The following is a 26,857-nucleotide window of genomic DNA, read 5'->3' on the forward strand; positions in this document are numbered from 1 at the left end:
AGTCCATGTCAAAACCAATCTTCCTGCCCCACGTCCAAGGAAAGAAACCCAGCTCAGAGAGCGCTCGGGGGCCGGGAAGCACCGGCGACGCACCGCGGTGCCCGAGCGAGCGCGGTGCCTTGTCCATGAGGAGCCCTGCGGGGAGCTCACGTGTGCCGGGCGCCGCTGTGGCTGTTTGTCCTGACCACGCTTGCTTCCTCCCTTCCTTCCTCTTCGTTTCCTCCCCTCCGCTAACCTGCCCGCTGGGAGCCTCCTGTCGCTGTGCCGCCTCTCCCCTCCCGCCGCCGCCAGCTTGTGTTCTTCACGCCCTTCTCCCATTTCTTGTTTCCAGCTCAATGCGCTACCCCAAGCCCTCCCACCTCCCCAGCCTCCCCGACTCCACCGACCAACCCCCTCTCGTCTGAACCATCCCGGGTCGCCGACAGCAGCCATTTTATGCGTGTCTGAGCCATGAAGTAAGCACCTTTTCTCTTGTACTTCATCCCATCCTCTCCAGCCGGGGACGGGCGGGGGGCGCCTCTTCCCCCGGCCTCCTTTCCCACCCGGCGGCCGCCCATCGCTGCTTGCTCCAGCTAACATCTCCTGAGCCACGTCAGCCCCAACTCCTCCTATGGAACAAGTGCAAGTGCCCTGCGTGGTGAAGCCCCCCCGTGTGGGCCAGCCACGGACCCCAGGCCGGGCATGAGGGCTGAGCCGGCTGCTGGCCCCGGGAGGTGCTGGGTACGGGGTTGAGACCTCGCAGGGCTTTCCTCTGAGCTGCTCAAGGGTCTCTGGGGAGCTCGTGGCTCATCCCCACTCTCCTTTCCCTCCAGCTCAAGCCCTGGCCGCTGCCAGCGCCGTCAAGTTCCACGGGGCCACGTTTTAGCGCGCCAACATGCGCCCCGACTCGACACCGAACCTCTCCTCGGCCATCGTTTTTGGTTCTCCTGGACCCCTCCCTCCTTCCCACCAACGGCGAGACCCCCCCGGGATGGATGAGCGGGGAGATGTGGCACGGATGGCACCCGCTGATCTGCCCCGTCCTGGAGGAGACGTGCGGGTGCTGGGAGTTGCTCTGCTGGAGCGTGGTCCCCAAGGACGGGGGGTCCCGAGCTGCCCGCCGGCACAGGGATGGATCTGTGGTGGCCTCGGTGCCGGGCTGGCTGGGACAGCCGTACAGGGGGGCATTTGCAGCAGTGGTCCTGGCACCGCCAGCCCTCCCCTTGCTGGGGCAGCCCTGGAGGAGCGCAGCACCCTCCGCCTCTCCGTGCGGATGTGTTGGCATCCCAAAAGTCTGCAGCGGGGCTCCTCCAGCTGGAGCTCAGCCATCCCACCGCACACTGGAGGCTCCATCTCTGCTCTTTGGGTGCTCGCTGCCTTCCCTGTGCCCTCAAACTGCTTTTAGCATCCGTCTGGCTGGAGGGAGTCACCAGCAGAGCCTGGCAGCTCCATCACGCCTCGTGCCCGGGGCTCAGCAGAAGGAAGGAGGAGCTGTGCGGGGTCGGATGGAGAGGGGACAGGGGGGACACGGGGAGCTGGGACAGTGCGAGGGCTGCCCGGTGCGGTGCTGGCACGGAGCAGCAGGTCTGGGAAGGGACAGGGATGTTGGAAAGGAGCAGAGGAGCAGCACGAAGCCAGGGCTCGCTGGGCCGAGCAGGGATCTGTGCGGGTTGCTGGGGACGGTGCCGAGAAGGGGATCGGGTTTGGGCCACGAGCAGCAGTGGGGTTTGTCCTCAGTGTGCTCCTACAAACAGCGATGCTTTGCCTGTGGTCACCCCCAGCACCCATGGGTGCCCGAGGCTGGGGGGGGACACGTGGGGAGCAACTTGGGGCTGCAAAGAGCCGTGACCCCCTTGGGCATCCCCTCTGTGCAAGCCGGGCTGCTGGAGGAGGGGGCTCCTTGCCCCACAGCCCCGGGCTGGGTCAATGAGCACCGGGGGGTGACAGATTTGGGGGACAGGACTGGGGGGACCCCAGCTGCGCTCGCATCCTCCGGTGCCAGCACGGGCTGGGGCCCTCTGAAAACCTGACAGCGCACCCCACCCCGAGACCTTGCCATTGCACTCCAACCCCCGTGGCTTGTTCATTTCTTTTTTCTGTAGCGGGTTTACCCTTTTCTTTAGCTTTTCAGAGGGAGGACCAACAGCTGCTCCTGCCGGGAAGCAGCATCAGGCTGCGCAGGGCTGGGAGGGGGGAGGCGGATGGGGTGAGGAGCCCGATGCTGACCATCCCCTCGCTTTTTCCCCACTGGTCAGATCCCAAATCCCTGGCCAGCCCCCTGCCCTGTACCCGCGTGCTGCCACCAGGCCCCCCCTCTGCGCCCCCATCGCTCCCCCGATCGTAGCAATACTCCTCGGATCCCAGGAACCCCAAGTCCCGCTCCGCTCCCGAGCCTCCTGCTGCCCTCTTAGCTCATAAAGCTGGCCCTTTATTTTGCTATTACATGCCTTAATATATGTTTTATGGAAATTCTACATTTATAATATATATATATATATATATATATTTGTTTTTCTCTTCTTTTCTGGGAGGTACTGTTTTGTGCTAATCTCTCTCTCCGCAGGGTTGTTGGCACCAGCCCTGCCAATGCATTACAAAAGCAGATTCTTTGCCAATTTATCAGAAAAAAAAAAAAAAAGAAGAAAAAGAAAGAAAAAAAATATTTAAAATATATATATATTTTCTGCTTTTATTAAAAGCAAATTTATTTAAAATAAAAATATAAAGAGACTGTAAGTTTGAAGAGATGATGCCTTTATTTCCCTGTCCCTGGGCGCAGCGGCGTGCCAGCCGGGCCGGGCTCCCCAGCTGGTGTAAATGGGGGTGCTGGGGGGGGGCGCAGACCCCTTTACACCGGCTGTGCACACCCGCCAAGGGGGGGGCACGCAGACCTGTAGCTGGCAAATCGCCCCCGACTCCGGTGGCCGGAGGAGGTGGGCACGGCTGCAGCGTTGTGGAACCGGGTTGTCGTTTTTGTTTTGTTCTGTTTTTTAGGGAAAATTGAAGAAAAAAAAATACATTTTAATTCTTAATTTTATTTTGGTTATTATTTTTCATAACACTTCATATAGCAGTGACTTGTAAGCGAGAAGGAATTCGCATCGGGAGGAAATCTATTTATGCACTGGGTGGGGGGGGGGGTGGGAAAGGGGATAGTTGTTTTCTGGATTTTTTTGCTAGTGTTAGAGAAATAAAAGTATCTACAAAATAACACGATGCCAGTGTCTTTTGTATGGGATTGACCTCAGCTAATTATTTTAATGCTGGACTGAACAGTGCACAGACCCCTGTAGGGTCTCACCGTGCACAAAGGACCTTGCCCGGAGCTCGGGGGCTGGCACCACGTTCTCCTCCCTCTCCCTGTTTTGTGGGGTTCATTCCCCTTTAGGATTTATTTTCGATGCAGCTACTCAACAGAGTGGGAAAAAAAAAAAAAAAAAAAAAGAGAGCGTTGTGCCTGGCAAATTCGTATAAACCCAAGGAATAAATGGGTTTGGAAAGGGAGCCGCTCCCGGCGTCCCCGCCGGTGGAGCTGTGGGGCCGTTAATGATTTGCAGGATGACGTGGGGACCGAAGGCCTTTCCAAGGGTCACTGCCGGGGAGTGCGTGGAAGGGTGGCCGCCCTCGCCGGCCTCCCCCGGCCCCCCCCGGCAGCGAGATGGTGACTCTCAACGATTTCCAGCGTAAGCGGGCAGCCGGTGGCCGCGGGGATGCTCGGCGGGGTGTGGGATGCGCCCCGGGGACGTGCCAGGGCTGGAGGTTTGGGGACATCGGGGCACGGAGAGGGGACGATGGTGCGAAGCCCTTCGTGGTGCAGGGGGCACGGGGGGAGCCGGGCTGGGATGTGGGTGCTGCACCCCGCTGGGTGCCGGCGGTGCAGGGGGGGCTTTGTAGGGGGTGCAGAGCTATGGGGCCAGCCCTGCCCTCGCTCTCTGCCCCTGTTTTGCATGAGGAGAGGCGAGCGGGAGCAGGGAGGTGCTGGTTCCTCGCTGCCTGCCCCAGCATCTCCAGCCTCTCCCGGTGCCTGCTGCACCGGCAGTTCAGGCAAATGACCTTCCCCTTCGTTTTTCGTTTTGTTTTGTTTTTTTCCTTGTGGTTTAGTCTGTATTCGGCAGCCCGGAGGGGTTTTAGGGAACCCAGCAGCCTGCCCAAAGCTTTTTGGCAGGTGGAAAGGCTTTGGAGAGAAACGGAAAGGATGTTTCTGGGAGGGAACGGGATGGGGAGGCCCCCAGAACAGCAACCACAGCCCGAGGGGGAGCTTTGTGCCCGAATCCTCGTCTCAGACTGTCCTCCACAGGGATCAGCCTGGGGCTGGTCGGCTTCGGCGTCTTCTTCATCCTCTTTGGGATGCTCCTGTACTTCGACTCGGTGCTCCTGGCTTTTGGGAACGTGAGTACACCCCGCTGGGGAGGCCCGGAGCCAAACGCCCATCTGAACAGGGCTCATCTCACCCGTCCCGCTTTCCTCCTCCCAGATCCTCTTCCTCTCCGGCTTGGTCTTCATCATCGGCTTCAGGCGGACCTTCACCTTCTTCTTCCAGAGGCAAAAGCTGAAGGGCACCAGCTTCTTCCTGGGGGGTGTCCTCATCGTCCTCATGCGCTGGCCGATCCTGGGCATGCTGCTGGAGGCTTACGGCTTCGTCAGCCTCTTCAGGTCTGTCCTGCGGCACCCGGCTGCCACGGCACGGGGTGGGGGCAGCGCCAAATCCACGCCACCAGCATCTGCCAGGGGATGGAGCACCCCGCAGCTTGCTGGATGTGGCCCCATCAGCCCCCCCAGCCCTCCTAACGGAGCCTTTTCTTTCGGTGCAGGAGTTTTTTCCCGGTGGCTTTCGGGTTTTTGGGCTCGCTGGGAAATATCCCCATCCTGAGCAAGGTGAGCAGGGCGCCGGGCAGGGATTTCCCCCGTGGATGTGGTGCTTGGGGTCTGCACTCCACGGGTGATGCAAATCGCTGGCACCGCTGAGTTAAATCATCGTGGACGCACCGGGGAAAGGCACCACGGCCTCCCCGCAGCTCCTGGAGGATGCCCTGAAATATTTGACCACTAATCCAGCTCCGTCCCTCTTGCAGCTCTTGCAGAAGCTGGGAGAAAGCAGCTCCATGGTGTGACCGCGGGATGGATCCAGCCGTGGGAGCTGCTGCCCCGGGGCTTGGAGCTGGCCCCGCTGCAGGGACGGTGCCTCGGGGGCTGCACCAGGCAGGCTTGGTAGCTATTATTTTATTTTATTTTGTCATCTTCCCCTGATGAGACTTGGATTTGATTAAAAAACATGTCTGAGACCGAACCCAGCCTGTGCGCCTTTCCTGGGGCTCAGAGCCTGCTCCGGCTCTGGCTCCTCTGAGTGCCACCCCAAAGCATCACGGCCTGGTGGAGGTGGCACCGGGACCTTCCCATGGCCACGGCTCGTGGTGGCACGGGGACCTTGCCATGGCCACGGCTCGTGGTGGCACCGGGAGCTCACAGGGCCGTGGGCTGCGGCAAGCGGAGTCCAGGGAGCAGCAGGAGAGGGCAGGGGAGGTTAGCAAAACACCCATTAAACCCCATTAACATTTCATGACCCCATCGGGGGAGAGTAAATTACCCCCCTTTCAAATCCAGTGACCATGAAAAAGCGAATGACATCCGAGGTTATTAATTAATTGAGAGATGCTAGGGCGGGAGGGGGGCTGAAGCACTTGTAGGGAAGCACGCAGACACGGAGCTGCTATCTCGGAGCGCTATCAGCCCGGGTTTGCGTTTCCCACAGCCCCATTTCCCATGGGATGCACCCGGGCTGGGCGCACTGGTGGCAGCTTGGGGGGGGGCTGCTGGTGGAGCTGGGGTGGCTGTGAGCAGGGGATGGGATGGGCCATTTGGGATGGCTGCTGAGGGCAGGCAGGTGAGTTTGAAGGATTTATTTTTCCTGGGATGCGGGGAATCCTCTCTCCAGGAGCAGCTCTGCCAGCTCCATAACCCGGTGGGGCTGCAACCCGAGGCACGAGCTCCGTGGATGCGAGCCAGGTCCCTGCGAGCACTCGGGGAGCCGGGTGCAAGTCAGAAGTTTAATTAAACCAGGGCAATCACATCAAAGCAGGTCCCTGTGCAGATCCCCTTCTTAAATTGCCAGAATTAATTAACGAGGTTGTGCCCAACCTGTTCCCTCCTGATTGAAGCGCAGCCCAGGCGAGGCGGTGGCTGTGCCCGGCGGCACTCGGCAGGCGCTGCAGTTGCTTTGCAGCGGGTGAAAGCGGGGCTGGGAATGGCTCTGGGAGCACAGCTGATTTGGGGTATCTCGTTTGGACACCCCCAGCCCAGCCCCAGCACCCAGCTGAGCCCGGGGTTGCAGGGGACGAGCTCTCCAGTGGGAATAAAGCAGGGCTGCCCTGGGGGGAGCTGTGTTTGGGGAAAGCTGCCCCTTGCTGCTGGGTTGGAGGGGGCACCTTCAGTCTGAGTGCAGGTTGTTAGTTTTTTTTCCCCATCCTGAAAGCCTCTGCTGGGGTGAGTTTGGCTGTGGGTAGGAGGAAGATGGGAGTGGGAGAGGCATCGGGGTCACATTTGGTGATAAAGGAGCAGGGCTTGGAGCGCACCAGGAGCTGGGATGAGCTCAGACACCCCAGGCTCGGCTCTCACACAGGTGGCTGAGGGCTGCAGCCTCCTTGGAGCACATCTGCGATGTCTGTCTGCTTCATCCCAGCTGAAAGCCTACATTTGGGCTGCAGAACATCTTCTCCCAGCCAGGCTGTATCTGCAGGGAGCCACCGAGACAGAGGCACGGTGCTGGAGACCTCACGTGCACCGTAACAAAATGCTCTCTGCATTTAACCCCCATCCCTGGGGCAGCCCTGAGATGCCTTGGGGCTGCATCAGAGCCTCCTCTCAGGGCCACGTTTTCCCTCTGCTTCAGCCAAATGCTGCCTCCCTGGGTCCTGCTGGAGTGGGTTGGGTTTTAGGAAAATGCTTTGGGTGAAGCCCTGGCTCTGCTGACGTCAGTGGCTGAATTCCCCCTGGTGCTGGTGCCACTCATTTCCCTCTTCATCCTTCCCCAAAGTTGTTTTTATGCTTGAGCTTTTCGGTCCTTTGGAACAAGGATCCTCCTGAGCCTCGTGTGGTTTTTGTTTTCTTTTCCCCCAGCACCAAACTCAGGCTAGAGATGCGCGTAAAATGCGTGGGAAGCACAGAAATGCATCCACCTTTTGTATTGTTTTTAAAGATCCCTCAAGAAAAAGAAGGTTATTTCGCAAAATCTCCCAATGATGTTGCTTAGAGAGGAATGGTTACAAGCACCAAGTTCAAGCTTTATTCCGAAGCGCCCTCGTTCAGATCAGCCTGGCCTTGGAGAGGAGCGCAGTTTCCTCTCAGGAAAGCGTCGTTGCCCTTTGGAAAGCGTTTTCCTTGATTCTGCTCTTAGCTCAATCACTTGGCTCCTTGAAAGCAGGCAGGAAATAACTTGGAGAGCATTCCCCTGCTATTTCCAGACGAGCTGCCCCTTGTCGGATGTGGAAGTGCACGAAAGCCTCTGAAGGAACCTTGCAGCAGGCTCCCGGCGGCAGCGCACAAATCAGCCAGGGAGGAAATTGCAGCCTTGCTCGATTGCCTCTTATCTCAACCCGTTGCAAATCCAGGCTAAGAGGCGCTTTGGTGAGCAGAACTCCCCGGGGTTGCGTGGGAAGGGCTCAGCACCCTCCCCACGGGTCTGAGCTCCCTTAGGGCAGGGGATAAAATCCGGGAGGTGTGGAGGCAGCTGCTGTCCCCGTGGCTGTCCGTCCCAGTGCTGCTTCCCCCTGCCCTGCTCCCCAAAACCCCACACACAGCCGCACCCTTGGCTGGTGAGTTGGAGCCCCGTGGCAGCTCTTTCCATCGCCCGTGTGCCAGCTGCTCGTCCTGCTGCTGGTGGAGGGGGCTGGAAAATGCCCTGAGGGGATTTTCCTCGCATGGAGGAAGGAGCCGTGCACCAAGGGGGCATCTTCTGGCACTGCCAGCCCAGCCCTGCAAGGCAAAAAAAAAAAAAAAACCTGTCCTTTTGCAGCTCCCCTGCCACGGGTTTTGGTAAGTTGTTTCTGCCTGGTTCAGCCTTGGATTTCCTCCCTGGGGAACAGCACCAGGCAGTGCCTGGCCCCGTACCCGCATCCCATTGCCTTTCCCAGCTGCTTTGTGCTCCGGTGGCCCCAGGGGAATGAGTCCCCCCTGTCCCTCCTGCGGGAAAGCCAAGCCTGGAGCTGTCCCCTGTGGCTTCAGCATCCTCGGGGTCCTGTGGCCGTGCTCTCCCCTGGTCAAAGCAGAGCTGGAAATGCCGAGCCCCACGGCCCCGTGCCCTGGGATCACCTTCCCCAGGCTGACACCGTCCCTTTTGATGTCACGCTGCAACCTCAACCCCTCCTTTGGGGACCTGGGCTCTGCGAAGCTCACGAGCCCTCGGGATGCCCGGGAAGGGGATTTATGCCCGGTGGCTCCTCGCCAGGGGCCAGGCTGCTGCCTCCTGACCCCTCTGCCCGCTGCAGCCCGCGGTGGGGGCACGAGGCCACCCCCAGTGACGCAGCGCCGGGGCCCTGCGTGGGAAAAGACGTCAGGGCTGGGGGGCAGCACGGCCAGCGGGGGCTGAACCTCGGTGCCCGCTGGGTTCAGCCTTCCCCAGCTCCAAAATGCTGCGGCCAAAATCCCCAAGGGATTTATTTTTTATTTTTTTTTTTGGTGAGGGGGAGGAGGCTGGAGCCCTGCTTTTGGAAACGAGGTGTCTGTAGGTTGTGGGGTGTCCTCCTCACCACCCCCCAAGCACCCGTTTCCTCTGGGCAAGGATGCCAGCTGGTTTGGGGGCAGCTCAGCTTGCCACCTGCGCATCCCCTTTGGTCATTTTCCTTCCAAAATGTAGGGCTGGGGATAGCAAATTGCCCTCCCCAGAAGTGCTGAGCTCCTCCACACCCTGCTCGTGGGGGCAGAGAGGGGGCAGCTCCTCCTGCCCAGCTGCAGGTTCCTGTACCTCGATTAACTCCATGGAGTTCAGCTCCTCTCTGCCCCCAGGCCCTCTTCCCTTGCTGGGGGGGGCTTCTCCCCCTTCGCTGTGCTCAGAGCAGCCCCATAAGGGTAGCACAGGCTGGTGGGCTTGCACCCAGTGTCCGTATGGCCCAGGGGCTGTGTTTTCTGCTCCTACCCCTGGCCTTTTGGGAAAACCCCACTTCTCTGCTCTCCTCTGCCCTGCTCGGCTCGGGGCAGGTTAGAGCTGAGCCACCCCCGTGTCCCCATCACCGATGTCTTTGCTGAGGGACACCCACAGGCACTTGGTCCATGCCCTGCAGGTGCTGTGCCAGCAATGGGTTGGTGCTGGCATCGAGCAGGGCTGCGGAGAGCGTGGGTTTGGGGTTCACGACCCTTTGCCAACCCCTGGGATCCAGGAGCTCCGTGGGACCCACCGCGGGCACCCCCCAGCCACCTGCAGCGTGCTGCCTGCAGCATCCCCAGCCCTCCCTCGGCCAGCGGGGAGGAGAAACCCACGGGGAGGCAGAAACCCAGGCTATAAAAGCGTCCTCCCCTCTGGGCCACGGGGAAGCTGCTGGCAGAGGAGGAGGCTGCCCTGGGAGAGCGCGATGCTGGCCGGCCACAGCAGGAGGCTGCTGCAGTACCTGCTGCTCCTGGCCCTGACCTGGGGTGCCAGCTTCTTCCACTCGCCGGCCCAGGCTTTGCAGAGGTACCAGCCACGTCTGAGGACCGTGACGTGCTGGCTCTTGCTGTCTCCCCTCGTTTCTCAGCGCTCAGGATGGTGCCGAGGACCCCGGAGCTCTCCTCCTGCGGCACCCGCTGCAGCTCCGCTCCCCCGGACCCGCTTGGAAACACCTCTCCTCCTCTTTTCCTCCTCTGCACCAGCACAGCTCACCTTCCTCGCTTCTCTTCCCCCTCTCCCTCTGAGCACTGTGGGGTTTGACAGCAGCTCTGCCTCCCAAATAACCCACGAGGCCAAGGCGACGCGTTTCGGTGCAGAGCCACCGAGCCCCAACGCAGCCTGTGGCCACCCTGCGCCACCACAGCCCGGTGCCAGGGGGGGGGTTCCTCCTGCAGCAGGCACCCCCGGGGTCCCCCCTCCTTATCCCTGCACCCCGAGTGCCACATCCCTGCGGATGGGGGTGGAAAGGGACCAAGGGGGGGGGGCCTGGCTGCGGCCCCAGAGCGCAGGGAGCTGCTGCCACCTAGAGCCACCCGCTTGGATCTCCCAGCGCAGGGGAGCAGGGAGCTGGTGGGGGGGCTCTGGTGGGTGCCCCCCATGCCCCCCAGCCCTCTCGTGTGCCCTCAGGATTGCGCTGCGGAGGATGCCGTCCATCCGGCAGACGCTGCAGGAGATGGGGGTGAAGGTGGCGGACGTCTTCCCCGAGCTGCGGCAGGGCAGGCGCAGCGGGGCGGCCGGCCCCCGAAACGGGACGGCTCCCACCCTCCTCACCAACTACCTGGACGTGAGGCCCTCCCTAAATAGGGGTTTATTGCCACCCCATATCCCTCTCCTCTTCTTTCCCACCGGCTCCAGCACCGAAATCTGGAGCGCCAGCCGTGCACCCCGTGCTAACACCCCCCCCCGCGCTCTGCTTCTTCCAGACCCAGTATTTTGGCGAGATCAGCATCGGGACCCCCGCGCAGACCTTCAAGGTGGTCTTCGACACGGGCTCGGCCAACCTGTGGGTGCCGTCCTGCAAGTGCTCCCCCCTCTACAGTGCCTGCGGTGAGTGGTTGGGGTGGGGGGGCACAGCCGGACCCCAGGGCTGACCCCCTCCGGCCCCAGCTGCACCCCATGGATGTGGGGGTGCAAATCCCTTCCCCTCCAGGGGTGCTCACAGCCCTTTGCGCATGGGGTCTGCTCGCCGCTGTGGGGTCTCCTGGTGCTGGGGCAGGCTGGGTTCATCCTCCTGCAGAAGCTGGGGGAGCAGGGGCCGCCAGCCGGTCCCGCTGTCCCCTCCCTCGCCATCTTTGATGCCCTTGTGCCCCTCCCCAGTTTCCCACAGCCGCTACGACTCCTCCAAGTCGCGGACGTACATCGCCAACGGCACCGGCTTCGCCATCCGCTACGGCACGGGGAGCGTCAAAGGCTTCCTCAGCCAGGACGTGGTGATGGTGAGCCCTGAATTTCGGAGCACCCGGATCTGCCAGGGGGCTCCGCTCCCTGATAGGAGCCCAGCCGGGTACCCAAAAAACGGGGGCTCTGTTGGGTTTTGGCCCCCCCAAGCTCCCTGCAAAGACCCTCGCGCCCTTCCCCAGGTGTCGGACATCCCCATCATCCAGGTGTTCGCCGAGGCCACGGCGCTGCCCGCCTTCCCCTTCATCTTTGCCAGGTTTGACGGGGTCCTGGGCATGGGATACCCCAGCCAGGCCATCGACGGCATCACCCCTGTCTTCGACCGCATCCTCTCCCAGCAGATCCTCCAGGAGGACGTGTTCTCCGTCTACTACAGCCGGTGGGTCCCGCAGGGCTTTGGGGGCACCTGGTTTTGCAAAGTGTGGGTGTTGCGACCCTGTCGGTGCTGGGGTCACGTCTTAGGGCTGGGAAGGAGGCACAGGGGGGGCTGTGGGACCTGGGCATGGGGAGGGTGCCCACGGGAGCTGGGGTGGAACCAGGTGGCCCAGGAGGCAGAGCTGGGGGGGTGCTCCCCGCTCGTGTGGCACCATCAGGGTGCAAAATCTCCGGCTCTGCTCGTGGGGCTGGAACCATCCAAGCAGGGGGTAGATGCAGGGCTTCGCCTAAAGGCAAAATTAAAAAAAAATAAAATAAAATAAAAAAGGAAGAAGAAAAACCTGCATCAGCAAACCTTCCTGCTCCATTTCGTGCCCCAAGCTGTCGTGCCCTCCCCCCAGCAGCCCTAAATCCCCCAGGGGCAGAGGAAGGGCCCTTTCCTGGCAGACCACGATCGCTGCCCCGTCCCCGCACTGCCCATCGATCGGGGCCACAGCCGCCTGACGATGTGCCACAGCAACCAGCCCCACAAATGCGTGCTTAAAGCACAAATTGTGGCTCTTTACCTCGACTAGAGGTGGATTCGCCCCTAACAAACAACCCCTCAGGATGCTAGCTGCATTCACAGCCTCACCCGGGGGCTGCTTGGGTGCCTCCAGCCCCCTGGGACACCACCACCCGCAGAGCACAACCCGACAGAGCCCTCTCCTTTTTGCAGAGCTTCGAAGTAAGAAGACCAGCAGGAGCTCTCGAGGCAGCACCCACTAACAGGCACCGTGCACCCGGGGGGCAGCAGACCCCAAAACTGCTCCACCTGCCCCCAGCTGCTCGGGGACCCACGTGCCGCAGCTCTCCATCCTCTTGCCTTGCACCCTCTGGACTAACCCGGGATTTCTCCTGCTCTGCTCACCGGGCTGGCAGCCCCGCATGCTGTTGCCCCCTACCCCTGGGTTTTTAGGGACCCCGAGCGATATGGGGGTAGGGGAGAGTCACCCCGCTGTGTTTTTGCACCCTAGGAACGCTCCCCTGAAACCCGGCGGGGAAATCATCCTGGGAGGCAGCGACCCAGCCTACTACACCGGCGATTTCCACTACCTGAGCGTCAGCAAGAGCGGCTACTGGCAGATCAGCATGAAGGGGTGAGGACAGGGGGCACCGGGTAAATCCTACAAACCCCGGGCTTGCGAGGGTTGGCCTGGGAGGAGCAGGCTGGGGGTGGCGGGGAGATTTTTCCCCCCACACCGCTGGAAAAGGGAGGCAGCGGGGTGGGCTCCTCTGGCACGGAGCCGCGGGGCGATGAGCATCACGGTGCTGGGGAATGCGGAGGGGGAGGCAGCACCGTGGGCTGATTCAGCTCCGAAGCTGCGGTGGAGGAATTTAACCCCCTTCAGCCTGCAGCGGCAGCGCTGGAACAAGCCTGCTTTGTTTGGTTTTAAAAATAATAATTAAAAAAAAAAAAAAAAAAGTGAAAAAGGCACATGCTGAAGCTTAGCTTCTGTGTCTGAGAAGCTTGAAGGTGCCCCCGGAGGGTTGATGTGCTGGAGGCACCGGGAACAGCACGAGCTCTGCTTGCCTGGTGTTTCTGGCCATGGAAACCCTCGGGGCTGAGCTGTGGCCACCACGGGAGGCTCAGGGTCACCCCTCTGCCTCCTGCTGCAGGGTGTCGGTAGGGGCTGAGGTGTTATTCTGCAAGGAAGGCTGCTCGGTGGCCATCGACACCGGAGCATCCTACATCACCGGCCCGGCCGGCCCCGTGTCCGTGCTGATGAAAGCCATCGGGGCGGCAGAAATGGCTGAAGGAGAGGTGAGCGAAGCCCTGCTCCGTGTCCCTGCCCCGCACCCCAGCCCAGCCCGGGGCTCAGCACCGTCTCCTCCTCCTCCTCCTCCTGCAGTACGTGGTTGACTGCGACCGGGTCCCCCAGCTGCCCAACATCTCCTTCCACCTGGGCGGCAAGGCGTACGCGCTCGGCGGCTCAGCCTACGTCCTGCGGGTGAGCTGCATCCCTCCGTGGGGGTGGGAGGGCAGGGATGGGGTCGTCACGGGGAGAGGGACACAGCTCGTGCGCCTCCGGGAGCATCCAGTGCCGTGCTGCACCCTCCCGGCTCTCCCCAGCCAGCCCCAGAGGGATGCTTCCCATTTTTCCCCAAATGCTCACATTCAGCTGCTTCCTAGGGGGGTGACTGGGGAGAAATTTGGGGTGAAGAGCAAGGAGTAGAGACAGGCAGGGATATCCCTTCGTGGAGGAAGGGGATTGAAGGCCAAGAGCAAGCTGTGGGGCTGGGGATGGCACGCTGAGCCAGGAATCCCCCTCCCGGCACCTCTGTCACGGGCTCTGCTCCTCCCTGCAGCAATCCCAGTACGGGGAGGACGTCTGCGTGGTGGCTTTCTTGGGGTTGGACATCCCCCCGCCTGCTGGCCCCCTCTGGATCCTGGGTGCCAGCTTCATCGGGCACTACTACACCAAATTCGACCGGCGCAACAACCGCATCGGCTTCGCCACGGCCCGCTGAGCGCCGGGGCCCCGGGGGGGAGTTTTGGGGAGCCAGCTGGGAGGCAGGAGCAGCACCCGGGAGAAGCAAATGGGAATGCAAACGGGAACGGCGTTTCCTTAAAGCACAGCCACCTCCTCTCTGTACTGAAGCAACTGCACAGCCTCATGTTCTCCCACTCCAAAACCCCCGCGCTGCTTCCCGAGAGCCTCAGCTGCTGGGGAGACGGGAGCCTGGAGAGCATCCTCCGCCGAGCATCCCCCTCGGGGGTCCCAGGGGAACCTCCAGAGACTTTCAGGGTGTGATGTGCAACAGGGCAGCATGTGGCGGCTCCCTGCTGGCTGGAGCAGAGGTTTTTTGCAGCTTGCAGGTGTTTTGGAGCGGTGGTTTGTTATCGTTCTGGTTGTTCTTTGAATGGGAGAAAAAATAATCGGGCTGGTTTTAACGGTGGCTGTTTCGGCTGGTGTTGTACCCGACCCCTCTTCGTGTTTTAATATTAAACAATCTGAGAGCAACAGGAAGCTGAGTGGGCGCTCATTCCTGCAGAAGGGAGAAATCAGACCAAAAAAAATAAAAATAAATAAATAAATAAATAAATAAGGGAATTGGGGAAACAAGTGTTCCTCCCCTGGAATGCAGCACAGCAGGAGCTGTTTTTCTGTCCCTACCCATTTCACAAGAGCGGGACCCCCCTGTACCTGCCTGCAGGCCAACTGGGGTAACACAACCACCAAGCAAGCCTCTCCTGCAGGAGGTGAGCTGCAGCTACCCGTGCCTCGTCCTGCCTTCCCCCAAAAGCTGGTGGCACCCTGGGGACAGCGGGACGGGGCCGTCCGTCTGTCTGTCTGCTGCGCTCTGGGGAGGGGAAGGCGCCTGCGGCTCCGATTCGGGGCGGCTGGCTCTGCCCCAGCAGGAAGGCTGCTCCGGCTGCCCCAGCTCCTGATTTGTTTCCAGCACCGCCTCGGCTGGAGCTGCCAGCCCCAGGCTGGGCTCTGCCCCTGCTGCTTGTGGAGACGCACAGCGGGGATGCTGGAGCTGCGAGCCCCGGGCTGGCAGCCCCGGCAGGAGGTGCAGGCAGCACTCCCAGCGCGGGCTGACATTTCTCGTCGAGCTGCAGTGGCTCCCGACACGGCACAGAAGCTGCAAATCCGAGCGTCCCCCCAAGGCCAAGCGCTTTGCAAGGCGCTCTCCTCTCCCGTTCGACCCGCTCGGGTGCTGTGAGTGCCACGGGTCTGGGGCACAGCCTGGAGCACAACTCCTGCAGGAGCTTCTCATCCTCGTTTCTGCCACCAGCGATGACTGCTGAGGGTTTCCCAGCGCTGCCCAAAGCACAGGCTGACACGAGCTGGCTCTCGGGCTGTCTGGGAGGGCGATGCTCCTTGCAGCACGAGCAGGGCTGCTGCTGAGCCGTGCTGCCAGCTCAGCGCCTCGTCCCCTTCCCTGCTCCGCGGAAGGATGTGGCTGAGCGGATGTTTTTCCCCACTGGCAGGGTCGAGGTCTGCGTGGCCGTGAAGCCTCGCTGGGGTATTTAAACCTCTCCGCCTTGGGATGCACATCCCTGGGTCTCCGGGGAGGGGAAGTTCAAAGCGCCCGAGGGTTTGCTTGCTTCTTTCCATCACCTTCTGCAGCAGATCCATCGCCTCTATGGGGCACGAGGAGAGCAGTGGTGATGGCCCCCTGGGGCTGGGGGTGGAGGGAAGGGGCCCCGGCCATCCGCTTTCATCCAGAGCTTCCTGAGCTCGCTCCCGTGCGCTCAGCAGAGGAAACCCCAGGGCTGGGAAGCAGCAGCCACGTGGGGACGGGCACAGGAGCCTCCCCAGGACCTTCAGCAAGGGCTGGGCTGCACAAGCCAGCTCTGAGGCTGCAGCCTGGCCTCTCTGCAGCCTTTTAGCCTCATGGAGATGCTGGCAAGCTTCTCCGCAGGGAAATTTCCCTTTGCAAATAGCTAAGCCTCCTCTGCCCTGCTCTGTACCGCAAAGGGTCTGGTCTGGAGAGGATTTGAGCGTCTCCGAGCTTGTAAAAGCACCAGGTGATTTAACCTCCCCGCCACAGCTTCTGCATACAGCCCTCAGCTGGGAAATGGTGGGGCTGGCCTCCACCAGGAGGTTTTTTGGGGTCTCATTCTGCTCCCGTTGCTCCGAGCAGTGGGAGGGAAAGGTGCCCGGGCTGCTGCGGTGCTGATGCCGGGCCCCTTAAGCCAGCCTATTAACACCTCTAATAGCCTGTGCCAGGGCGATTTCCTGGTGCCTGCTGCGCAGAGCAGGCTGCGGGGCACTGCTAACCCGCAACTGCCCCAAATTAACACTTGTGATCTTTACGGGCAAGCAATTAGGCCACGCTCAGCCCGGCAAAGCAGCCGGAGCAATTATGACCATCCTATTAAAACTGACAGAGCTCACTCTATATATAGCAACGCCGGGAACAGGCTGGTTTATTTTTTTCCCCCTTCCTTAAATGATTTTCCCCAAGTCTCCACGGTCCATTTAGCTGGTTTCAGCCGCAGCCAGCTGTAAACTTTGGAGGGGACATTCTCTGCTCCGAGCCACGGGCAGTTGTAATTTCCTCTGATAATGAAGCTGGGCTCGAGCAGTGTCAGCGGGCCATGGGGAGCTGGGCCAGCGGGTGGGGAACGCTCCCTCTTAACTACCAAAGCTCCCCCCAGCCCTCCTGTAAATCCCTATTGGGGTGGGGTGGGAGCATTGTGGGTGAGATGGTGTTAGGACAAGAGAAAATGGCCTGGAGCTGTGCCAGGGGAGGTTGAGGTGGGCAATGAGGAGCCATTTCTGCTCAGACAGAGCGGGCAGGCGTTGGGACGGGTTGCCCAGGGAGGTGGGGGAGTCCCCGTCCCTGGGGGGGCTCCAGGAGAGGTTGGGGCTGGTGCTTGGGGACACGGCTCGGTGGGGACAGTGGTGGGGGGGTGCTTGGAGCAGGTGACCCTGGGGGGCTCCTCCAACCCTAATGATTGTGTGATTGTCTAATTCTATGATTTATGGTAGCAGGTCCGGAGAGGGCAGTGCAGGGAGGACTCCTGGAGACCACCAAGCCACAGAACACCCCGAGCCAGAAGGGACCCCCGAGTACCACAGCATCCATCTCCTATCTCCCCCCAGACCCACCCCAAACACCAAACCACGCCACCAGCACACCTTGAAGCACCCCCCACGTGCTGCATCCCCCCCAAAACCCCACCCTCACCTTTCTCCCCCGTACCCACGCGCTCACCTCCATCCTCCAATTTTTCCAGCCCCGATCCCAAACCCCAGCTGCGGGCCACGCGCCCCCAAACCAGGAGCATCCCCAGCTGCGGGACACATCCCTCCACCACCCCCGGAGCATCCCCGGCTGCGGGGCGCAACCCCTCCAGCCCCGGCGCATCCCCGGGGCGCAGGGCTGGGATGCGGCGGGGGCGCAGCGCGGGGATGCTCCGGCGGCGGCCGGGCTGGGGGCGCTCCCCGGGGCGTTCCCCGGTGCCGAGCCGGGTGCGGGGCTCGGTGCGGGCTCCGCTGAGCTCACAATGCGGGCGGGAGCTGCCGGGGAAGGCGGGCGGAGGGAGGCGGGCCGGTGACTCATGGCTTCCCAGCGGCGAGCGGCTCCTCCCCGCGGCCGCCGGCCCCGCCGCAGCCCCCGGCACATGGGCCGAGGGTCGGGGTGCTCGGAGCTGGGGATGGCCGGAGCTGCCGGCCGCTGCCCGGATTGCTCGGAAGCCGACCGGGCTCGGGGAAGGGGCCGCGGGGTCCCTCCGTGTGTTCCCCACCTGGGGATCGCGGTGGATGAGGGCGATGTGCTGCCCGGGGCGCTGCGGCTGGTGCGGGAGCTGAGACCCGGCTGGGAGCCGGCGAGGGTGAAGACCAAGGTATGGCCCCCGCCGCAGGGGGGGCGGGGGGGCTCGCCCTGGGGGGGCCGCAGGGCGTGCGTAAAGGGGGCGCCGAGGTCCCGCTATGGGGGGCTATGGGACCCGCCGCGGGGGCTGCAGGGCCTGCCGGGGGGGGACACATCCTGGCCCCCTCCATGGGGGGCAGTGCAGGTGTGCATAGGTCTCCAGCATTAAACCCCCCCCAGCAGGCTTTGGGGACCCCCCTTTGGGGAGGGACGGAGCGGGGATTGCGGATGGGAGCGGGACGCTGGGGGCTGCTGCAGGGGGTGGAGGCTGGGGGCCGTGCTGGCAGCCCCCCCTCCAGCATCGCTCTTCTTGGGGGAGCAGCAGGTCCCAGGAGCGAGGCTGGTGTGGGTTACCAGCAGCGTTGCACCGCTGCTCGGTCCCCTCGCGGGGCTGAGCAGGAGTTCAGCCAGGAGCTGGCATTGTCCCGAGCTGGCACGGTGGGTCCTGGGGCTGGGGGCTGCGTGGCTCTGCAGCCCCGTCCCCCCCTCCGTGAGTGCCAGGTCTTGGGGTGCAGCAGTGGGGGCTGCGTCTTCACTGGGGGGCACAAAGCGGGGCCACGGTGGAGCTGGGCGCACCGAGACGCACGGACGTGTGCGCGTGTGTCCTCCGACGGCGCACACTTCCCGTGTGCCTGGAGTGTCATTAAAAATGTATTAATAGCCAAGTGTAATTAAATACAAGAAGCTGCAGGAAAAATACACGCGAAAAGGGCAGATGGTAAGAGACAGGAAGCTTGGAGCTGGAGTTCCTCACACCACATAGTTGTCAGGGCAGGAAATGTCCCGGGCGCTGCGCGGCACCTAGCGCGGCACAGCCCTGCCTGCCGCGGTGACGGCTGGGGGAGACCCGAGGTGGAGAAGGATCTGGCTCTCTGGTGGCCAGGTTCTCTCCAGGCATAGGAGGGGAATCCGTGCTCAACAGCAGCTCGTGCGTGCGTGCGTGTGGTTTTAATTTAAAAAAAGAAAAAAAAAAAAAAACTTGGGAGATGTGGGGGAAACCTCCAGTTGCATTTCCCTTCGCTGCTCTTGCAAGAGCAGTTCGGGAGGGGATTGGAGTGGGACACTGGTCCTCAGCTGGTTCCTATTAGCGTTCCTGTTAGCTTTCCTCCGCGCACTGGAGCGGTGCCCAGTTCACACCACCTCGGTGCACGGTGTCAGTGCACAGCTGCTTGCAGGGACTGTACCAGGCTGTGCCTGTGCCGTGGAAAAAATCCCACGGCGCTTGGGGCAGGGTGCAGGAGATGGGGAGGACGGGTCCGGGTGCTCGGCCTCCCCCACCTGCCCTCCGGCTGTCGGGGTCTCCAACCCCCAGAGCTGCAGGTTGTGCCCGGGGAGCCGGCTCCTCATCCTTTGAGCTCCGTTCCTGGGCAGAAACATCCCCGGACCGAAGCGGTGCAGGCGTTAGTCGGTGACTTCCAGCCACGCTACCAGGGCGCACGCACACCTCCATCACCCGTCTGGTGACAAGACAAACTGCGATGAGGAGCTGAATGAACCACCACGAGGACTTCAGAGGGCTGTGCTCTGCCTCCCAGGACTTTTTTTTTAACTTCGGCTGCTGTGACATGCTCGGCGCTTGAGGAGCGGCAGCAGGAGTGCCGGCGTGGGCACGGGGAGGCAGCGAACGCGGCAGCTTCAGGACCCCTGGGCTCACCGCAGGCACAGGGCTGCAGGAGGGGCCGGGGGTCTGCCTGTGTCCCCTCGCAGGGGTGCAGCCCCACGGCACAGAGCTGCATCCCTTCGGTATCTCTGCGCCAGGTCTTGCTTTTCTTTTAATTGCTGCCAAGCTCCTGGAGCAGTCACACTCACCTCCCCCCAACCCAAATCACACTAAAACAGCAGGAAAGGATTTGGGCTGGTAGCAGGCCGTGGCCCTGAAGCCAATTATTTGCACTTTGGAGTGTCAAGGAATATCCCAAGGAGTCACACTCGTTCGTTGGGAGCTGGAGGGGGTGCCAGCGAGCCCCTGCGTGCGTGCAGGTTGCTGCTGAGCCACGTGCGAGCCTCCAAAATTAACGGTCTGGAATTCAAGGCGGGGTGTGGGGGGGTGGGGGATAAGGCTCAGTAATCCCGCTAAACCCTCTGCAAAGGGCTGATCACGCCGCCAGGCAGCACGACAAGGCGCTGCGTGGAGCCAGCGCGTGAGGCAGCGCCGAGCATCTCCAGGTGGAGCCGCTCACCTGCGGCTGCTGCGCATGGCGCTCGCAGAGGCATCGGCGCACAGCGGGACACCTTGTGCGTGCTGGGACACCTTGTGCGTGGTGGGACACCTTGTGCGTGCTGGGACACCTTTGGCACGGCAGGACACCTTGCGCTTGCTGAATTTCTGCCCTCTGGAGCCCGGCGGGATGAGAAAAACAGAAGCCAAGCCCAGCACCGTGGTGAAAACGGGGATGATGTGGCCTGAGCAAAGCAGCTCGGCTGCTTGGGCAGCGTCAGCCCAGCTCAGGTGCAGGTGAGGCAGCAGCAGAAGCGTGGGGGCGATGCCGCCGGGCTGGCACAGCCTGCCCCGTGCACCGTGCACCGTGCTCCCCCCGGGGATGCCGCCGCCAGCTGTGCAAGGAGGGGCGTTTGCGCCGGCCAAGCTCGGGTGTGTAATTCCAGCGCTTTGAGTTTCCCTCGGCAGGCTGCATAGGGAAGCCCTATATATAGGCACCCTATATAGGAGCGCGAGTTGCTGAGTGAGCCGGCTAAAATTAGCCGTCCCACCCCCGAGCACCGCTGCTCCCTACCACGCGCCCTCCCGCTCCGCCAGCATCGCCCCGGCTCTGTCTCGCCCAGCTTCAGGGGGATGGAGGGAGAGCACACGGGGGACGTTTGGGTTCCCTCGAACACTCTGGGGACTTTCGGGTCCCCTCAAACCTGCAGGGGACTTTTGGGTCCCCTCGGACACTCAGGGGATTCTTGGATCCCCTTGAACACTTCAGGGACTTTTGGGTCCCCTCAATCATGCGGGGGACTCTTGGATCCCCTCGAACACTCAGGGGACTTTTGGGTCCCCTCTCCAGCTGAGCATCCTGCCCACATGGGGGTCTCCGACGGGGCCAAGGAGCCCCAAACCCCTCGGCATGCTTTAGGGGATGGAAACCGGGGCAGGAAGGGGACCCCGGCGCGGGAGGCAGCGGGGCCCACATGTGCGCGGGCAGGCGGCCAAGCCGGGAGAACAAAACTCCCTTTCCATCTGCGAGGAGCCATCAGGGCAGTGACAAGAGACGTCCCCAGCAGAGACGTCCCTGCCTATCAGCGACTCCCGCCCGGCCCGGCCCCGCGGGGAGGATCAGGAGGAGGAGATGGGGTGGTGGTGTTTGCTCAGCCTTGTTTGCCGTGGCTTTTTTTTTTTTTTTTTTCCTTCTCGTTTTCTGCCAAAAGGTTTGCGCTGATTTTTTTGGGACCGATTCCCAGGGTTGCTGGGGTGCCAAGCGTGCTTGCAGCACATCCCGCTGCCCTTGAGCAACCGGGTGGAGAAGAGCAGCGGGTTTCCACCCCACGCACCTGCGCTTTGGGGTAGCCGAAAAACCGTGCCCATGCAGAGCCCCAGCTTAGGCGCAAACCTTGAGGCCTCACAAACTCATTCCACCTCCCACGGGAGCTTTCCTTGGGCACTGCTACGTCCTAATCCCATTTGCCCGTTGCCTCTTGTTGCCACCACCACGCTGCTTTCCCCTGGGGTCTGCCCACGGGTGTGCCAGGAGGACAGGGGGGGGGTTCCCCCCGTGCCCACCCCGCGTGGCAGAGCCCTGCGGGCATCGCCTCTGCCGCCCCTCTCCCCCTGCAGCTCTTCACCGACGGCATCACCAACAAGCTGGTGGCCTGTTACACGGACGAGGACATGGTGGACGCCGTGCTGGTGCGCATCTACGGCAGGAAAACGGAGCTCTTCGTGGACCGGGAGACGGAGCTGAGGAACTTCCAGGTGCTGCGCGCCCACGGCTGCGCCCCCGACCTCTACTGCGCCTTCCAGAACGGGCTCTGCTACGAGTTCCTGCCCGGCATCGCCCTGGGGCCCGACCACGTGCGGGACCCCCGCATATTCAGGTGCACGGGACCCCCCCCAAGTGCTGGGGCATGCGGGGATGGGGGGAGCTGGATGAAGCCCGTGGCCCTGCTTTGCTTTTCCAGCTCTGCCCCTTGCTGCTTCGCTCTGAAGCGGTGCCCGGGGGCTCTGCTCCCGTCCTTTCTGTGCCCAAAGCGGGGTGGTGCAGGGGGGGAACCGGGCTGAGTTCCCCGGTGAGGGGCACCTCAGTGGAAAAACCCAGTGGCACTGGGTTTTTCACCATTTTTTTTAAGCTTTTGGTGAGTAAAGAGACTGCCCGAGAATTGTGGTTTATATTTGAGCCTCCCCTGGAAAGGCAAATGCCATCACCCAGACAGGGTCTTAAAATCCTTCAGCGGCTCGCAGCTGAAACGGAGAGGGGTCTAAGCCCTGCTGGGTGTGGTTTTAGGAATCTCTTTAAGACATCTCCAGCCCCATCTCGGGCTCTCACCCCTGTCTCCGTGGCTCCTTCCAGGCTGGTGGCCCAGGAGATGGCCCGGGTGCACGCCATCCATGCCAACGGGAGCCTCCCCAAGCCCATCCTCTGGCAGAAGCTGCACAAATACCTCACCCTCGTGAAGATGGACCTCAGCCCAAAGGTACCCAACCCCAGGTAAAGGCAGAGGGATCCCAAAGAGCCAGGCTCTGGCTTGGGCACCCGCTGCCCACCCACCTCTAGGTCCTCCTATGGGACTGGGGGAAGAGCCCCGGTCCCCAGGTAAAGCCTCTGCTGGAGTCTGGGGTTTGTGAGCAGGTTTTTGGGGTGGTCCTGGCCACGTGGCCACGCTTGGGCCACGATTCCTCGCTGAGCAACCTTTTGGATGAGCCCCTCAGAGCAGGGGATGCTCGTGGGATGGATCAGCCTGGTGCAGGGAGGATTTTTACTGCGCTAGGGCAGAGGCACCTTTGGGTGCTGCATCCCCCAGGCAGGATCCAGCCTGAGCCAGCAGCTCCCACCTGCTGTAATCTTCCTCCTCCTCCTCCTCCTCCCTGCAAACCGAGGCTGCGTTCGAAGCCATGGCTAGGATAAGGTGATGCTCAGGCCCTTCTGACTGGGGGGGGGACCTGAGCAGCGGGTGCTGGGGGGCGCAGCGTAGACGCAAGCAGCCAGTTCCCATTCCAAACCAGTTCACCCCATTGCTGGCGGGGCGATGCCCTGCTGGGTTCACGTCAGGTGAGTCCGTGGAAGGATGCGGGCGGCCCCAAAAGGCGGCGGAGGTGAACGAACCCCGAGGCAGGCAAATAATTAACCGGGTCCCGGCAGCTGGGTGGGACGCTGGGCTGCTCTCCGCGCCTGCCGTGCTGCGGGCAGACTTTACCCACGTCTGCCCCTTAAATGCAGTCGGTTGGGTAATTATTAACCGGCTCTCTTCTTGGAACTGCAACCGCAGAGGGTACGGGATGGGTTACGTGGCCTGGGGGACGCCAAAACTTCCCGTGGCCTTTGGGTTAGTGGGAAGCGAGCGGCGCTGCCGGGCTCCGCGGCTGATTTGGTGACGCTTGGGGGTGGGTGAGGACCGAAGCGAGGGGAGGGGAAGGGCTGAGGCTGAGCCAGGTGCCCCGGGCAGCACCAAGGATGCGCCACGTGCCCGAGCTGGCTTCCGAACCAAACCCAGCCTCGTTAGCTTGGTGCCACTGATTAATTCATTTATAACATGCACGAGGGGAACCGGGGGGGGCAACCCTTCCCCTGCGCCCCCAGGGGATGCGAGCAGAAGTGATTCCACCCCTTTCCCCTTCCCCTTCCCCTTCCCCAGCCTCCACCAGGACGTGCCCAGCCTGGAAACACTTGAACACGAGCTGGCCTGGATGAAGGAGACGCTGTCCCAGCTGGGCTCCCCGGTGGTGCTGTGCCACAACGACCTGCTCTGCAAGAACATCATCTACAACAGGACGCAGGGTTGGTGTGCGGCAGCGCGGCGTGCCCAGCCTGGAGAAGGGGGGGGGGGCTCAGCCCCGTGTCCTGTCCCCTCACCCCCACGGGCACCCCTTGGCTCCGTCCCCAGCCCCTCGCAGCCCCTCGCTTTGCCTTCACAGAGCAAGTTCGGTTCATCGACTACGAGTACACCGGCTACAACTACCAGGCCTTCGACATCGGGAACCACTTCAACGAGTTTGCGGGTGAGCCGGGCTCCTCTCCACGGCTCCCGAGACCCCCCCGTGGGTGGCGGCGGCTCCCCGAGGGCCCCCCGTCCTCAGGGTGCAGAGGAGGCTGTCGCATCCCTTGGGAAATGGGCAGGGATCCATCCCCAGAGCTTTACTTTTGTCCAAGAGAATTAAAAAAGGGGCTGCCCAGGGTGAGAGCGATGCACAAGGAGGGGCTCAGCTTGCCGTGAGCCCCCCCGTTTGATGCTGCCTGCAAGGACCCAGCTCTGATAACCGTGGTGGAGCTGGGCGGGTGCCCCAAATCAGAACCGAGCCCGGAGCTGGGATGCTTTCACCCACCCCGGCACACTTAGGGGGGCCCCTTGGTCACCCTGGAGACCCCCCCCAAGGGGATTTTGCTAACCCCAGGTCCCCTCGCAGGCGTGAAGGAGGTGGATTACCGCCTCTACCCCAGCAAGGACACCCAGCTGCAGTGGCTGCGCTCCTACCTGCAGGCCTACAAGCAGCTCACCCAGGGCGAGCAGGGGGGCGCGGGGCCGGCCGTGTCCGACAAGGAGCTGGAGGCTCTCTACGTGCAAGTGAACAAGTTTTCCTTGGTGAGTGCCGGAGGGGGGGAAGGAGCTGGGCTCGGGGATGGGTTTTGGACACTCGGAAAGGGGCTGGGGGGGTTTGGGGTGAGGGCAGGGGGCTCCCCACGAGGACCCGGCTGCGCTCGGAGGTGCTGAGCCCCAGGGCAAGGTCAGAGGCGGTGCCAGCAGCAGCCTGTGCCAAAGGGCAGCGCGGCTCACCGCAGCCTTGGGCATCCCACCAGAGAGGCTGCGTGACCCCCGGGTGCAGCCAAGCATGAGGAAATCCTCTTTTGGGCAAACAGAGCTGATCCTCTGGAAATTTTGGGTGCAATCTCAGCTGTTTTTTTTTTCCTGGCTGGAGCTGGCGCGGTGGTTTCCAGCACGGCGGGGTTGGTGTGAGGGGGGTTTTTGGCTCTGTCCTCCCCGTGCCAGAGCGACCTGGGCAGGAGGAGGTCCCCGGTGGTGCCGCAGGCTGGTGCAGGGATGGGGACGCTTCAGTTGTGAGAGGGATGGGGGCATCCTGACCCCTTTACTTCTGCCAAGAGCATTTACAAAGCTGATTTTCGGAAAGGCCAAAGCAAAAGCTACCCAGGTGAGTGAGGCAGCACCTGGCCAAATTGCACCTTCTGCGTGCTGAACGCCCGAGCTCTGCCCCCATCCCTTCCAGCAGAGCCCTTTGCTGCAGCAGGGACCTGGCCCAGCGGTGCCAAATCCCCATTGCCCGCTTTTGTGGGGTCAGGAGGGACACCCAGCTACCAACACTGGACACCCCTGAGCACGTACCCCGAGCCGGTGCCCCGAGCATGCTGCGCGGCTGCTCAGCATCCTTCCTGCTGGCATTCCTCACCCGGGCTGCCATCCACCTCCGGAGCATCTAAAGTTACACCCCTGGGCCAGCCCCAGCTGGCTGCCACCCCGTGTCCTGTGGTCACGGCCACGGGGCTGCTGGGACCCAGCCGGGAGAGGCGAGGGCATCTCGTCCCGCGGGCAGGGAAGCTCCGTACCCCTTCCTGAGCCTTGTTTTGTTGCAGGCATCCCATTTCCTCTGGGCATGCTGGGGCCTGATCCAGGATAAATACTCTACCATAGACTTTAACTTCTTAAGGTGAGTCCAGGAGGGGCTGGAGGGGACCGACGTCCCCAAAGGTCCCTCCCTGCTGGACGGATCCTACGGCCCGGGCGGGAGTCAGCACCGGGGTGGGGGCGAGCGTCTCACAGCCGTCCCTCTTTCGGCAGATATGCAAAGCTAAGATTTAAACAGTACTTCAAGATGAAGCCGGTGGTCACAGCCCTGCAGCTCTCCAAATAGCATCTCTGGCCCGTGAGACCCTGAGCTATTTTGTCCTTGCTGCGTCCACAGCCCCCGGCGCCCCCCTCGCCCCTTCCCCGCCCCAGCCGGGGGTGAGGGCAGGTCCTGCTGGTGGCGAGGGGGGGAAGAGGAGCTCTGCCCCAGCCCCCCCGCTTAAAGGACACCCTGGACATACCCAAGACTGGACCACGAGACGCTCGACAGGACCACGGCCTCGGGGAGGTCCCTGCCCTGCGCAAGGAAACCTCGCCACCCGGCTCAGCCCCGCTGCCCAGCGGCTCCGTGCCCCGCTGGCACCGCTGCTGCCGGGCCTGGCAGCGGGTTTATTCCCTCCGTGCTGTCCCCGAGGGAGGGATCGGGTCCCCCCCCCAGCTGCTCAGCAGCCCCAGGAGCTGCCAGGTCGCTCCAGCTGCCCAACGCACACGCTGCGCCCGTCGCCCTCTTGGCTCCCTGCCTCCTCCTTGCTCGGTGTCCCTTGGGCTCTCACCCCCCCAAAAAAAAAAAAAAAAACACAAAAAACACCTTTTAGGTCAGTGTTGATCCCAGATTTGGGGCCGTCTCTGAGCAGGGGACCTTTTTCCATACCGGCTCCAGGATGCTGCAAGGCAGCAAGGGGCAGCGATGGCTCGGGGTGCCCGCGCCCCCCACGCTGCGCTCAGCCCACAGCTGCTTTTCCCTGGGGGGGCGAGGTCTCCTGGGCCCCCCATCTCCTCCCTGACCCCCCTTACAGCATCCCACAGCAGGGCAGGGGGGCTCCCAGCTCCCCCAGCACTGGGGTGGGGTGACAGGGGGTTGGTGCTGCCCCATCCCTGTGCCCTTGGCGCAGCGCCGCAAGGGACACCCCGGTGTTGGAACCACCCTGCCCCAAAAAGTGGGGGGGGGGCCCAGCTTTGTCCCCGGGTGGCGTTCATCATCATCATCAGCTGGGGAGGGGGGGGGGGAGCTGGGGACAGCGGACTGTCAGGGCCCAGGAATTTACCCCACTTTTTTTTGTAGGGGTTTTTTTGGGGACTTTTTGTTGCGTTCGGTGTTGGTTTTGGTGCGCAATAAAAGCTGCTGGTAGCTGGAAAGCCGGGGGCCAGTGG

At 62.3% G+C, this 26,857-nt stretch overlaps 4 protein-coding genes across 27 annotated transcripts in view; all 4 read left to right on the top strand.

The window, feature by feature from the left end:
* The window catches only part of PLEKHA6 (pleckstrin homology domain containing A6), a 45,535-nt gene extending 42,825 nt beyond the window's left edge, over nt 1-2,710 (top strand). For 22 of the 23 annotated variants that reach the window (XM_068660218.1, XM_068660225.1, XM_068660232.1 and 19 more), the window contains 2 exons: nt 332-455; nt 813-2,710. In XM_068660218.1, the coding sequence (XP_068516319.1) occupies nt 332-447 (116 nt within the window). In that variant the 3' untranslated portion in view covers nt 448-455; nt 813-2,710. The remainder of the gene's footprint in view (nt 1-331; nt 456-812) is intronic. The other variant, XM_068660222.1, reaches the window with a different exon arrangement.
* Nucleotides 2,711-3,516: 806 nt separating this feature from the next.
* On the top strand, nt 3,517-5,266 carry GOLT1A (golgi transport 1A). Of its 2 annotated transcripts, none has more exons than XM_068660360.1 (5): nt 3,517-3,662; nt 4,277-4,368; nt 4,454-4,636; nt 4,794-4,854; nt 5,052-5,266. In XM_068660360.1, the coding sequence occupies exons 1-5, from the start codon at nt 3,638-3,640 to the stop codon at nt 5,189-5,191; spliced, it is 501 nt and encodes a 166-aa protein (XP_068516461.1). In that variant the 5' UTR covers nt 3,517-3,637; the 3' UTR covers nt 5,192-5,266. The 2 variants fall into 2 exon arrangements, with proteins under 2 accessions (XP_068516461.1, XP_068516462.1); XM_068660361.1 differs by having other exon boundaries at nt 4,454-4,632; nt 4,791-4,854.
* A 1,603-nt stretch (nt 5,267-6,869) lies between these two features.
* On the top strand, nt 6,870-14,369 carry REN (renin). Its single transcript, XM_068660313.1, has 9 exons — nt 6,870-9,640; nt 10,241-10,397; nt 10,537-10,660; nt 10,931-11,049; nt 11,194-11,390; nt 12,403-12,525; nt 13,046-13,190; nt 13,279-13,377; nt 13,736-14,369. Exons 1-9 carry the CDS (start codon nt 9,204-9,206, stop codon nt 13,895-13,897), a joined length of 1,563 nt encoding a protein of 520 aa, XP_068516414.1. The 5' UTR covers nt 6,870-9,203; the 3' UTR covers nt 13,898-14,369.
* A 3,048-nt stretch (nt 14,370-17,417) lies between these two features.
* Nucleotides 17,418-26,847, top strand: ETNK2 (ethanolamine kinase 2). The gene is made up of 8 exons (XM_068660340.1): nt 17,418-17,729; nt 21,531-21,790; nt 22,264-22,401; nt 23,546-23,688; nt 23,826-23,909; nt 24,315-24,490; nt 25,495-25,568; nt 25,700-26,847. Exons 1-8 carry the CDS (start codon nt 17,445-17,447, stop codon nt 25,770-25,772), a joined length of 1,233 nt encoding a protein of 410 aa, XP_068516441.1. The 5' UTR covers nt 17,418-17,444; the 3' UTR covers nt 25,773-26,847.
* The last annotated feature ends 10 nt before the right edge of the window (nt 26,848-26,857 follow it).

Source organism: Anas acuta, chromosome 24 (assembly GCF_963932015.1).
Source record: "Anas acuta chromosome 24, bAnaAcu1.1, whole genome shotgun sequence".
Lineage (NCBI taxonomy): Eukaryota > Metazoa > Chordata > Aves > Anseriformes > Anatidae > Anas > Anas acuta.